At 36.2% G+C, this 11,745-nt stretch overlaps 1 protein-coding gene across 1 annotated transcript; it reads right to left on the bottom strand.

Annotated features, from left to right (window-relative positions):
* Nucleotides 1–8,137: 8,137 nt before the first annotated feature.
* Nucleotides 8,138–9,782, bottom strand: LOC114285147 (putative 2' cyclic ADP-D-ribose synthase BdTIR). The gene is made up of 2 exons (XM_028228152.2): nt 9,187–9,782; nt 8,138–8,559 (listed from the first exon to the last, which is right to left on the bottom strand). The coding sequence occupies exons 1-2, from the start codon at nt 9,654–9,656 to the stop codon at nt 8,409–8,411; spliced, it is 621 nt and encodes a 206-aa protein (XP_028083953.1). The 5' UTR covers nt 9,657–9,782; the 3' UTR covers nt 8,138–8,408.
* Nucleotides 9,783–11,745: the final 1,963 nt, after the last annotated feature.

Below are 11,745 nucleotides of genomic sequence, written 5' to 3'. Positions count from 1 at the left end.
TCGTCTCTAACGTCGAGTCCTTCGATGATCATAGCCTTCTTTAGCTTGACCTCTTTAAGTGAAGCGACGTAACATTCTCTAGTCACGGTTTGCTCTCCCCTCACCGTGCTGACCCCAAGGTCGGTGGGGAATTTGACGGCAAGATGGAAAGTAATGTGATAGCTTGGAAAGCATTTAGGGCGATGCGGCCGAGGATAATGTTGTAAGTAGAGGAACAGTCGACGGCGAGGAAGGTGAGCAACTTTGTAGTCTACCGCGGGTATTCTCCGATTGTGATAGGAAAAGCGATGGAGCCGATGGAGGTCACCCGATCTCTAGTAAAACTAACCAATGGGGTTTGGAAAGGGGACAGACTTTCTTCCCCGACCTTGAGCTAGCAAAAGGCATTTAGGAAGATAATGTCTGAAGAACTGCCATTGTCGACGAGAACCCGTCTGACTTTGTAATTGGAGAGGAGGGCAGAGATGACGAGGAGGTCGTTATGGGGGTAACGAATGCCTGTGCAGTCGGCCTTTGTAAAGGTGATGGGCTCCATCCACTGCTTGGGCTGTTTGGAAAGACGGTCCAATGTGGTAATTTCTTTGTTTGAGCCTTGCCTTATTTTTCTGAGTTTTGCCCGCTTAGCCGAACGGGATGGTCCTCCACAAGCAAGCCCGCCAGCAATAACTCTGATATCGCCAACAGGGGAGGCGGGGTTACCTTGTGCCCGAGGTTTCTGTGGAAGGCGATCATGACCTTGGTTAGGCTGTACAGGTTGTTGAGAAGAGGTGTGCCGACGGTTGTTTCAAATAGGTTCAGTCCTTTGCCTCTGTTGAAGGTGGGCTTCCGTGAACCGACTGAGACGTCCCTGACGTATCAAGCCCTCGACCTGGTCTTTGAGGTTAACACACTCCTCGGTATTATGGTCGTGGTCCTGGTGAAAGCGACAGTATTTTGACTGGTCTCGCCGGTTAGAAGGAGACCGTGACGGTTGCGGCCATTTTAGGGGATAGTCTCATTGAATTTGGTTCAGGACTTGTTCCATGGGAGAGTTAGGGGTATGTATCGTTCGAATCGGCCGGGTGGTCGGGTTGGCGCCGACCGATCGGCTCGGGCTGGTCGGTCGGTATACTAAGGTGTTTGGTGAGTGCACTGGGTGTTTCTGGTTTCTGAGTCCTTTCTCTTCTCTCTGGGGGTCGGATTTTTGGCAGTAGGATTTTGTCAGGCAGCTAGGGAATCTTCGGCGTTCATGTATTTTTGGGCTTTGGAAAGTGGGGTTGCCATGGAGGTCGGGGGATTTTTGGAGAGAAAAAAAAAGAAATCAGATGATCGTAGACCGGCCATGAAGGCCATGAGAATGACCTTGTCATCATTTTTTGCCACCTACAAGGCCTCGGTGTTGAAGCGGGTGACGAAGCTGAGCAGCGACTCTCCCTCTGTCTGGCAGATGTTGAGGAGTTGAGTTATCGGACGCCGTTGGTGTTGGGCACCAATGAAGTGGCTGAGTAAGGAGTCACTCAGATGCTGAAAGTTAGAGACAGAGTTCGTCGTTAGCTAACTAAACCACAGTCGGGCTGACCCCTTAAGTGTGACGGGGAAAGCCCGACACATGATTTCATCAGGAAATGCATGGAAGATCATGAGAGTCCTGTAGGTCTCCAAGTGATCGACTAGGTCCGTTGTACCGTCGAAAGAGTCAATCGATGGCATTTTAAACTTAGGAGGTAGAGGTTTGTCCTTGATGGAGGCAACGAATGGTGAGTTGGCTGTGGTAGATGGTTTATTCTCTATGTTCTGCATGACTCCTTGGAGATGGAGCTTCATGGCTCGAAGTTCCGCGTCTTAGAGAGGAACGTTGTCACCACCAAAATGCAGTGGAGGCTGGACACTACTGGCCTCGCCCTCGGGCTGGGCGCCTGGACTGATGGAGGTGGGACCCGGGGTGGCGGGTTCATATCTGGGGGAAGGGGTCATAAGCCTTCCAAGTTTGGTGGATAGGGCTGCTAGATAGTATGGCTCGGGACTCTTTCTTGGTTGGGTGGGATATCTGGAGGTGGTGGATGAGGCATAGGAAGGTTTCTTTGGAGTAGAGCATTAATTAGGGCTTGGTTTTGCCCGGCTAAGTGGTTAATGCTATTGATGAGCTTGGTGAAATACTGTTGTGGGTTGTTTGGGTTAGGAAGGTCGGCTTGGGGATCGACAACGTTGTATTGAGAAGCTATGGATCTAGTTGTGACCATCCACCTTAGAGAGTGACAGGGAGGGATTATCAAGAGTGGGAATGGTCCTCCGGCGACAATGAGCACAAGTGGCGCACGGAGCAAAAGGTTTCCCACAGACGGCGCCAACTGATGATACAGCGTGTTTCAGATGGAACGGGTCGGACTGATCCACGCTTCCCAAACCAGTGTTCGAGGTGCCAAGCCCACAGAGAAACCTGCACAAGAGTTCAATGGGGAACGGGGAGTCCCTTAGCGAACCCTCCGACGAGCAAGTTAAAAAGAGAGATGGATTGTAGAGATTGTTTTTGTGATAGAAAGCTTAACCTTTTCTTGTCTTCGATGTCTGCTTATATCTTTTGCTAATCATTTTGTTGTCCCTTCCGACCTGTCACCTTGGCCGAAAGTCTATGCTCTAGCTTGCCTTGTTCATGGTGAGGTCGTTCTGTCCCGACGGGGAGGGGTTATCTCAATAAATGCTGTAAGGAACTCCATTAATGGCAGATGTGCAGTGCAATAACTTTGCAAGATCTTTGTCTGCTTATGTGGTTTGTCCTTCTCTTGCTACGTGTTTAAATGTCATTGGTTCTTAATACCACGTTGAGCTCTAGCAACGTTGGGCTTTAGTATTTGAATTATGTATTGGGCCCCAAGTGGTGGGCTATAATCTTTATGGGCATATCCATGTCATACTCTATTAAATTCTAATTAAGATTTTTTGAACTTTCAAGTCGCATTAAGGGGTTGTTTGGAATGACCTAAATAAGTGTACTTTTTGTCTTTTTACGAAAAGATGTGCAGAAAAGTAGAAAGATGATGTGATGGAAAAAAGATAAAAAGATAAAAAGATGGATTATATTGAAATTGCCAAACTTGGCCTAAATTTTTAATAGTCGGAATTGCTCTTCAAATAAAAATTGTTCATTATTTATGATTGTCTATAAAAAAAAATAATGATTTGACATTTATTTTGATTTTCAAAACTTTAAAACATTAACTTTCAAATTGAAAAAACTAAAAAAAAAAAATTATTTACAAAAAAAAAAAAAAAGCTAATCACTCTATTTGATTTCCATTTCTAAAATTCACTTTTCAGAAAATTTTACTTTTTTGTTTTTTATATTTTTTTTATTTTCATTGAATTTAAGCAACATAAATACACTTAAAAAGTATAATATTTGTGAATTTTTTTTTAAAATTTACTAAATACCAAAAATAAAATATATATATATATATATATATATATAAATTCAGTACATTTTTCGTGTTTTTGTGTATTTTTTAATTTTTTAAAAAAAATTCATAAATATTTTACTATTTAGATACATCTATTAAGGTGCATCTAAAAAAGTTTTAAAAAAAAAATTGCTTAAAATTTTAAAAACATTCACTAAAAACAAAAAGAAAAATAAAAAACTCAATTTCTAGAAAATTGAAACCAAACCCACTGAATGTATTTTTTTTGAAAAAATTGAAAAAACAGAATTATTTTTTTGTACAAAACTGAAAATTTTGTGTCATAAAGGAGTGTGATGATGGAACATTGATGTGCAAAACAAGAAAAAAAAATTAAAATGCAAAAACTAATAATATTCTCTATTTTAAAACTTAAAAAAAAACTAATAATATTCTCGGTTTAATTGGATAGTTGAATCAAACCAATAAGTAGAAGGACAAAAACTTTTAATCTCATATTCTGTTTTTTTCATCAGTTAGTAAAATAATTATCTGGAATATTACTATGCAAAATTAATAATGTTCTTAATTTTAAAAATAGAAAAAAAATAATAATATTCTTAATTTTACTAAATAGAACTTATTGGTTCAAAAATCTTAAATAGGATCTGACCAATTATAATATTTGAAAATAAGATTTTTAGATAATTAACTCTGTAATAAATTATCTACATAATTTTATTAAAATTTCACTTTTATCTAAAAATTCTAATTTTATCAATTTTAACCTAATTCTTTCATTCTTATTTTAATGTAGTCCCTCTATCATTATACATTAGTATTTCAGATAAAAAAACAATATTTGCAACATTACAGAAACTAAGGTGAAATTCTGGCAAAATTACTTGCCCAAAAAAGAAACTCTGGCCAAACCATAGAGATCAGCGGTGTCATTTATTCAATTTATTTTTATTTTTTTATTTTTTATTTTTTATTTTTTATTTTTTTTTACAACTGAAAATTATTAAAATTTTAACATTTCACATAACATATCTTCTTCAAAAATAACAAAGGGATCACATTGAAACGTAATTAAAAATGTGAGTTTACATTGATGAAATTGAGATTACGAGAATAAAAAAAAAAGATGGACCAAAGGTATAACTTACCAGACAAGGCTTGTCTCTAGTTTGTATTATAAATTAGACGGCATTATTGTTTCATTTGACCTCACTATAGAGTTACTTACTTCATTTGATTTATTCATTTTCAAAAGATTAATAGTTACAAATCATTCATTTAAAAAAAATTAATTAATTTAAGAATTCTAACCCTATGGTTTATTATCAAACAAATGGATAACAAGTTTAGCATTAGGATTCAATTAGATGAAAACATTGACTATGATTTTCAAATTAGACAAAAAAAATTTCATTGATAATTTTCCAGATCATAAAAAGTAGATTCTACAGTGGACCTAGACCAGCAATACGGCCCTAGACCACGATTGGATTGGGGATGGGTAAACCCAATTATATATATATACATATCAATATTTTATTTGAGTAGCAACGGCTTGTAACTTTTCTTTCTTCTTCTTTTTTATTTTTATTTTTATAAAAAAATTTTAACATTGGATAACATCCCAAATATAGCCGTTAGTTTATTGGACAACAATTTTTATTTGTTATTAGTATAGTGATCCATTATATCGTAAAGTAAGCCTCCGTTTGAAAAGTCAGTTGACTTTTTAATTTTTTAATTTTTTAATTTTTTTGATTATTTTAATCTGAGCTAAAAAGCTTGGTTTGGGAAGGACTTTTTGACTTTTTTGACTTTTTTTGTAAGAGAAAAGTGTAATAATTATGAGTTGAATGTGATGTTTTGTTTGTTATGACTAAAATATGATAAATTTTGTGTCCCCCTCTTTCAGGCCCACTGATGATGGGATACTGGCTGCACAACGTTGTCGTTCACAAAATACCTTCAATTTCGATGGACAGAAGGTGGAAATATGACATGAAATGTAATAAAATTTTGGAGACACAAGCAAAATCTTTGTTCGTGGATGTGAAAATTAACTTGAAAATTTAGTTTGATTAAAATATAGCATCTAAAGATTTGTTGGGCAAACAATTTTGTAGATAAATATAGATGTATATTTAATAAATTATCTCTATAATTTTGTTAATATTTCACTTTTATCTTAAAGTTCTAATTTTATCAATTTTAACCTAATTCTTTCATTCTTATTTTAATGTAGTTCCCATCATTATTTTAAAATTCTTTCATTCTTTCATTGGAGTATTACATGTAACATTTGGGAAAAGTATATAAAGGAATTTTTATTTTTTTGAAGTGTCACATCATACCCGTCACATTGTCACATTTGAAATAAGTACACTAAGGAGTTTTTATTTTTTTTAGAGTATTACATCATACCTGTCACGTTATTACGTTTGAAAAAAGTACACTAAAGAGTTTTTATTTTTTTTAGACTGTCACATCATAATCGTTACGTTGTTACGTTTGAGAAAAGTACAGTAAAGAGTTTTTATTTTTTTCGAAGTGTCACATCATATCCGTCACGTTGTCACATTTGGAAAGAGTACACTAAGAAGTTTTTATTTTATTTTTTTTGGAGTGAAAGTTTTAGAGCGTCACGATATATCCGCTACATTGTCACATTTAAAATTAAAAAAAAAAATACACTAAGAATTTTTTAATTTTTTTGAACCGTCACATCATTGGAGTGTCACATTCATACTTGTCACATTAGAGTATCACATCATACCTATCACATTAATAAAAGGGAGATTTACCAATAAATCCCAAAATTTGAACTTATGCACCAATTGGTCCCATTTTTATTCTATTAAACCATTTAGTCCCATTTAATTGTGAAGGACATAATTACCCTCATCTAACCGTAAGACACACACAGAGGCTGGCATGGGCTCTTTCTCCTATCACACAGATACACACATACATTGTGAGGGGCACACACACAGATACACACACACAGATACACACATACATTGTGAGGGGCAGACACATACACACACAGATACACACACACACACAGATACACACATACATTGTGAGGGCAGACACACACACACACACACACAGATACACACAGGGACGCCGTTGCTGACCGATCTAATCTTCCTGAGCCGTCGGTTCGTGCGTCGCCCGCCGAGCCTCCGCGGCAGTCGGAGAATGATGCGCGAGCCGGAGTTGAGGGTAAGAGAGGCGGCGGTGGAGCAGATCGAAGAGAGGCAGAGCGATTAGGCGTACTGGAAGACACAGAAGACACCATTAACGCACACACCCAGCAGCAGCCTCAGCATCTCAGCATCTTTATACTCACACAAGCAGATCAAATACATCGGATCGTTGATTCCACCGCCTCGATCCTTCGAGAATGGAAACCGAGGGTACGAATTGATGACCGCTTGATCGAGCCCTCTTATGGAGACCCATTCTGCAACACATCTCTCTCATGGTGACCCACCGCCTCACTCATCTCTCTCATGGAGACCCATTCTGCAACACACACACTAATAACCACACACACGCGCAAATCTCTTAGGGTGTGCCACACCGGAATGAAAGTGGGACCAAATCAGTGAACCAAAAATGACAGTTTGTAAATCAATGAAAGGGCACTCTCGTCCACAGAGTAAAACAAAAAAGAAAAAAAAAACAAAAAGGACCAAATCAATACACCAGCAGGACTATTTGGTATAATAGAATAAAAGTGGCACTATTTGGTATAACAGTTTGTAAAATAGGATTTATTGGTAAATTTTCCTTAATAAAAAGATATTGCTGTCCACCAAAACACTACCAAAATAAAAAATAGGACCATACGAAAAGAAACTCTTCACTAATAGAACTTAACAAATCAATAGAAAAAATTTAGAACTAATTAGAGTACTTATTTGTGAGATGAGATTTATTGGTAAATATCCCACATTAGTATTTCAAATTAAAAAAAAAAATGTTTCATTTGACCTTACTATAGAGTTACTTTTTTTTATTGGATTTATTCATTTTGAAAAGACTAATAGTTATAAATCATTCATTAAAAAAAAATAATTAATTTAATAATTCTAGCCATATTACGATTAGAATTATCAAACAAATGGATAGTAAGTTTGATATTACGATTTAATTGGATGAAATCATTGACTATGATTTTCAAATTAGACAAAAAATTTCATTGATAATTTAACAGATCATAAAAAGTGGTTCTACAGTAGACCTAGACCACACCACGATTGGATTGGGGATGCGTAAACCCTATTATATATTTATATCAATATTTTATTTGATTAGCAACGGCTTGTAACTTTTCTTTCTTCTTCTTTTTTATTTTTGTAAACAATTTTTAACATTGGATAACATCCTAGGTGTTGTTTGGCAAGTTAGTTTGTGGTTAAAATAGTCATAAAAAATAAAATAAGTTATTTTAGTCACAACAAATAAAATATCACATTCAATCCATAATCATTACACTCTTCTCTAAAAAAAAAAGTCAAAAAAGTCAAAAAGGTCAAAAAGCTAAAAAGTCTGCCCAAATCAAGCTTTTTAACCCAGGCTAAAATAGTTAAAAAAACCAAAAATTAAAAAGTCAACTTACTTCCCAAAACGAGGCTAAATATAACTACAAAGGATCAGAGAATAACAAATCAGAAGGATCAAGAGACCAAGGGCAAAGCCACCCAAGAATAAAAAAACCTCTCATTATTTTGGTAAAAAAAAAAAAAAAAAAATTCAACTATTACAATTAAACAAGAAATACATGAATGAACAGAATTTAAACTATCAGCTTTATTACTGAAGCATCTACAAAAGAATCAACGAGTAACAATTTATGTTCGTCTCTATACCCATAATATATATGTGCCTTTTTTTTTTTAACAAACAAAAAGCAAATCATAAAGCTTAAAGAATGAGAGAACCACATATTAAAGTTTTATTATCAATAAAAATAAACCAAAATCATATGTTCTTAATGCCATATCTTCATGCCTTCGTAATTCGGGCAGCTTGAACAACTTTTGGGAAAGAAATTCCAGTACTTTGGCGGCTTCGCCGGAGGATTCGCTCCTCCTCCATATCTATCAAGCTATCTATCACAATATCTGCAGCATCTGTTACCACATCCGACCAGTTCCTGTACAAAAAACACATTTCAAAAGAAGATTATAAACAAGATTCAACAAGAGTGAATAAATTAAATTTATTATGCCTAATCTCATTGAACTATATACATGTTGGACAAATGTGTGCTATAATATGGAACAAACTGATTGATGGTTTAAGATAATTAGTTTTTTGGTTGATATAATTTGTGTAGTTAAAAAAATCTACTAATATAATATTTATAATCAAAAAACAATTAATGACTTATAAATCAAATCAATAAATTTAATATCATTACGTAATTAACCATTCGTAATAACAATTCTCATAATTAAAAGAGTTATAATTATAATTTTTTAAATGCTAATATAAGTTTTCTTTTCCTACTTTAATAAGAATCTAATTATGTATTTTATCTAACCGTCATTATAATTATAATTATAATTGCTTGAGTTTCATTGTCACATCATCCATTAATCAAAATAATAATAATAAAATAAGATGGAAGCTAGGTGGATTTATATATTGGGTAATTACAGCTCAATGAAACTTTGAAAAAATACTTTTATATTTATAAATATAAAATAAATTAAAATTTTAATTATTAATATTTATAAAATTTGTTACTGATTTAATATTTCGTGTTATATATTCTCACCCTTTCAGGGAGTCAAACGTGAGTCCCACGGTGTACTTAGCCTCTTCAAGAGCAGCATTAAACCTCCGGAGGTCCATTGTCGAAATCGGAATACTTCCATTAACCACAACTCTCAGCTCCGAAGGCTTCACATCACAAAAAATGGGTATAACCTTCTTCTTCGACTCCATGATCAGAGCCAATTCATGAAGACAAAAATACGACTCACAATACCTAGGCGAAAACACAGCGATGCCGAGCTTACAACCCAATATGGCACTGTCAATCTTGTCGAACAACTTGTCACCTGGTTTCATGTTCTTGTTGTCCAAGAAAGGTCGGAGGTTGAGACGTACGAGGTGGTCGTAGAGCAACGAAGCCACCGTCCGCTTCGTGTCGGTTCCCCGGTGGTTTATGAAGACATCACACGCCGGAGCAATCTTGTTGCGGTGGTGGTGGCTGAGAATTTGGCGGCGGAGTAGGTTGTTCATGGTTTTTTTTTTGTATGTTTTTGGAGTATTGCTTATGTGGGTGGTTGTAATGGGAAGGTATGTTTGTTTTGTTAGTTGGTTGATTGGTGGTTTTATAGGGAATTGTAGATGTCTCTATCTACAATGTGTGAGTGTGAATTTAGAATTTTCTTTTCTTTTCTTTTCTGTTTAATAACCGTAGTACGAATTTTTAGGTTGATTTTGAAAGCAGTGAATAATTCTTTTATGGGAAGATTGAACATGAAATTGATCAGAATATTTTTAATAACAAAGATCTTTGACTTTTTGACTGCCCATGCCCACCCTTCGTTTGAAATTTTCCTCACCCTTCAAACACGATTTCTGACTTCGGCCGTCCCGCATCCATCTCTCTCTCTCTCTCTCTCAAAACTTTCAGTGTAAATATTGATTACAATAGCGATATTAGTGGGCAATGAGCACGAGGGCAGTGAGTTCGAATGTAAGAAAAATCGGTGAAACTAAATGATCGATTGAAGTCGATTTAAATTTAAATTTTTGATTTATTTTTCATAATATATGGTTTATTTTGATTTTAATATATTTTATACCTGTTGGCTTTTTGGCTTTTCGAAGGGTGTTTTTGTGAATGTGAGCGTGCCAGCAAGGATCAATCAGTCCTTATAGAAATTGTGATTGCCAACCAATTATCAGACGATTGTGTTTTAGTTCTTTTCAGCCTCAATGAAGAGGACTTTTACTGGTGGCTTGATTTAGGAGAAGTTAATAGAAAATAACAGTAATATGAAGAACAATTGAAGTATTTCATAAAAATGAACACTTACAATGGTCCGAACTCAGCCTCAGAGAGGTTTACAATAGCAATCTACTTGAATCTACTTGAAGCTACTCCTATGAATCGAAGTGCAGTGCTGGTATTTAAAGTGCAGGTATTTAAAGAACAGGTATTTAAAGACTGGAAATGTAAATGACTGGAAAAGAAAATATATGAAGTAAATGACTGGTTTGTATGATCTGAGTCCGTCCTTTTTCCTGGGGGCTGCTCTGCTATTTATACTCGTCAGTGATGACCTTCGAACTGCACTTCGATCCGTCGAACTGCTCCTCCATGATCGCTGATCATGCTTCCTTAAAAGTAGCTCCATTACGCCATTACTGGCAGTTGAGCTTCCCTCTTGTACTGGATTTGAATATGAGTAACCGTTGAAGACACGTCATCTTGCATCCCGTTATTTGATCTAGTGTTACTCAGATCATGTGAGGACCAATATTTATTGCCACGTGTACGATCAGGATTAAAGGCTTGAATAATCTTCCTTTATTACCCTTACTATGCCACGTGTCGAACTGTAACTGGCTTTTACAAAATATGTAGCCAACATTACCCCCCGCACTAATATACCCAATACTTGGTGATATTAGTGGATTGCAGTTTTCCCGCGCTTCCAGAACGTGTATGGAGTCCATATTCTGGAAACACAACCGTCATCCATTTGGAGATCATCTGCATTAACTCGTCGAACATCCCAATACCTTAGTATTCGAACAGGCTATGGCTGCATCAACTTCCCTTTCTATTGATCAAGCATATGAAGAGCCTTTGAGTGATGTTGTTCCCCCTCGAAAGAACCTCCACGCATTCATTAGCCACCTTTACCCGCCCTTCTATATTCAGGTAATGGAGGCTTTTGCAGATTATAAACCTTCGGACTATGAACACATTGCCTTTAATCCCTTGGTTTACAAACTTACAGATACAAAGAGTTCTTCCCCTAAGCTCCCTTTGTATTCTGATCGAACTGCCCTCGAGCCTTTGCTTCGACAGGTTGCAAATATGGATCTAGGAAACTCTTCTTCACAGACCTCTGCATGGGATGAAACTGTGACCTCTTCATCCTCTGGAGCTTCTGGCTGGACAAGCTGGTCCACTCCTGAGACTTATGATCTAAGGGAGCGAATCAATCACCATTTTGTTGAGTTTACTGACCCCTTGGAGTTTCCCTCCTACGCTCGAAGCTCAGTGGTCTACCCTTACGTGCCCATTGACCTTCGACGTAGCTTGGAGGAGAATCTGCTTGTGGCTTGGTATACTTCTTCCATGCCTACGAAG

This window comes from Camellia sinensis, chromosome 8 (assembly GCF_055761805.1).
Source record: "Camellia sinensis isolate YWXY chromosome 8, ASM5576180v1, whole genome shotgun sequence".
NCBI lineage: Eukaryota > Viridiplantae > Streptophyta > Magnoliopsida > Ericales > Theaceae > Camellia > Camellia sinensis.
Note: the sequence above shows the minus strand (reverse complement) of the source record. Positions and strands in the feature narration are given on the sequence as shown.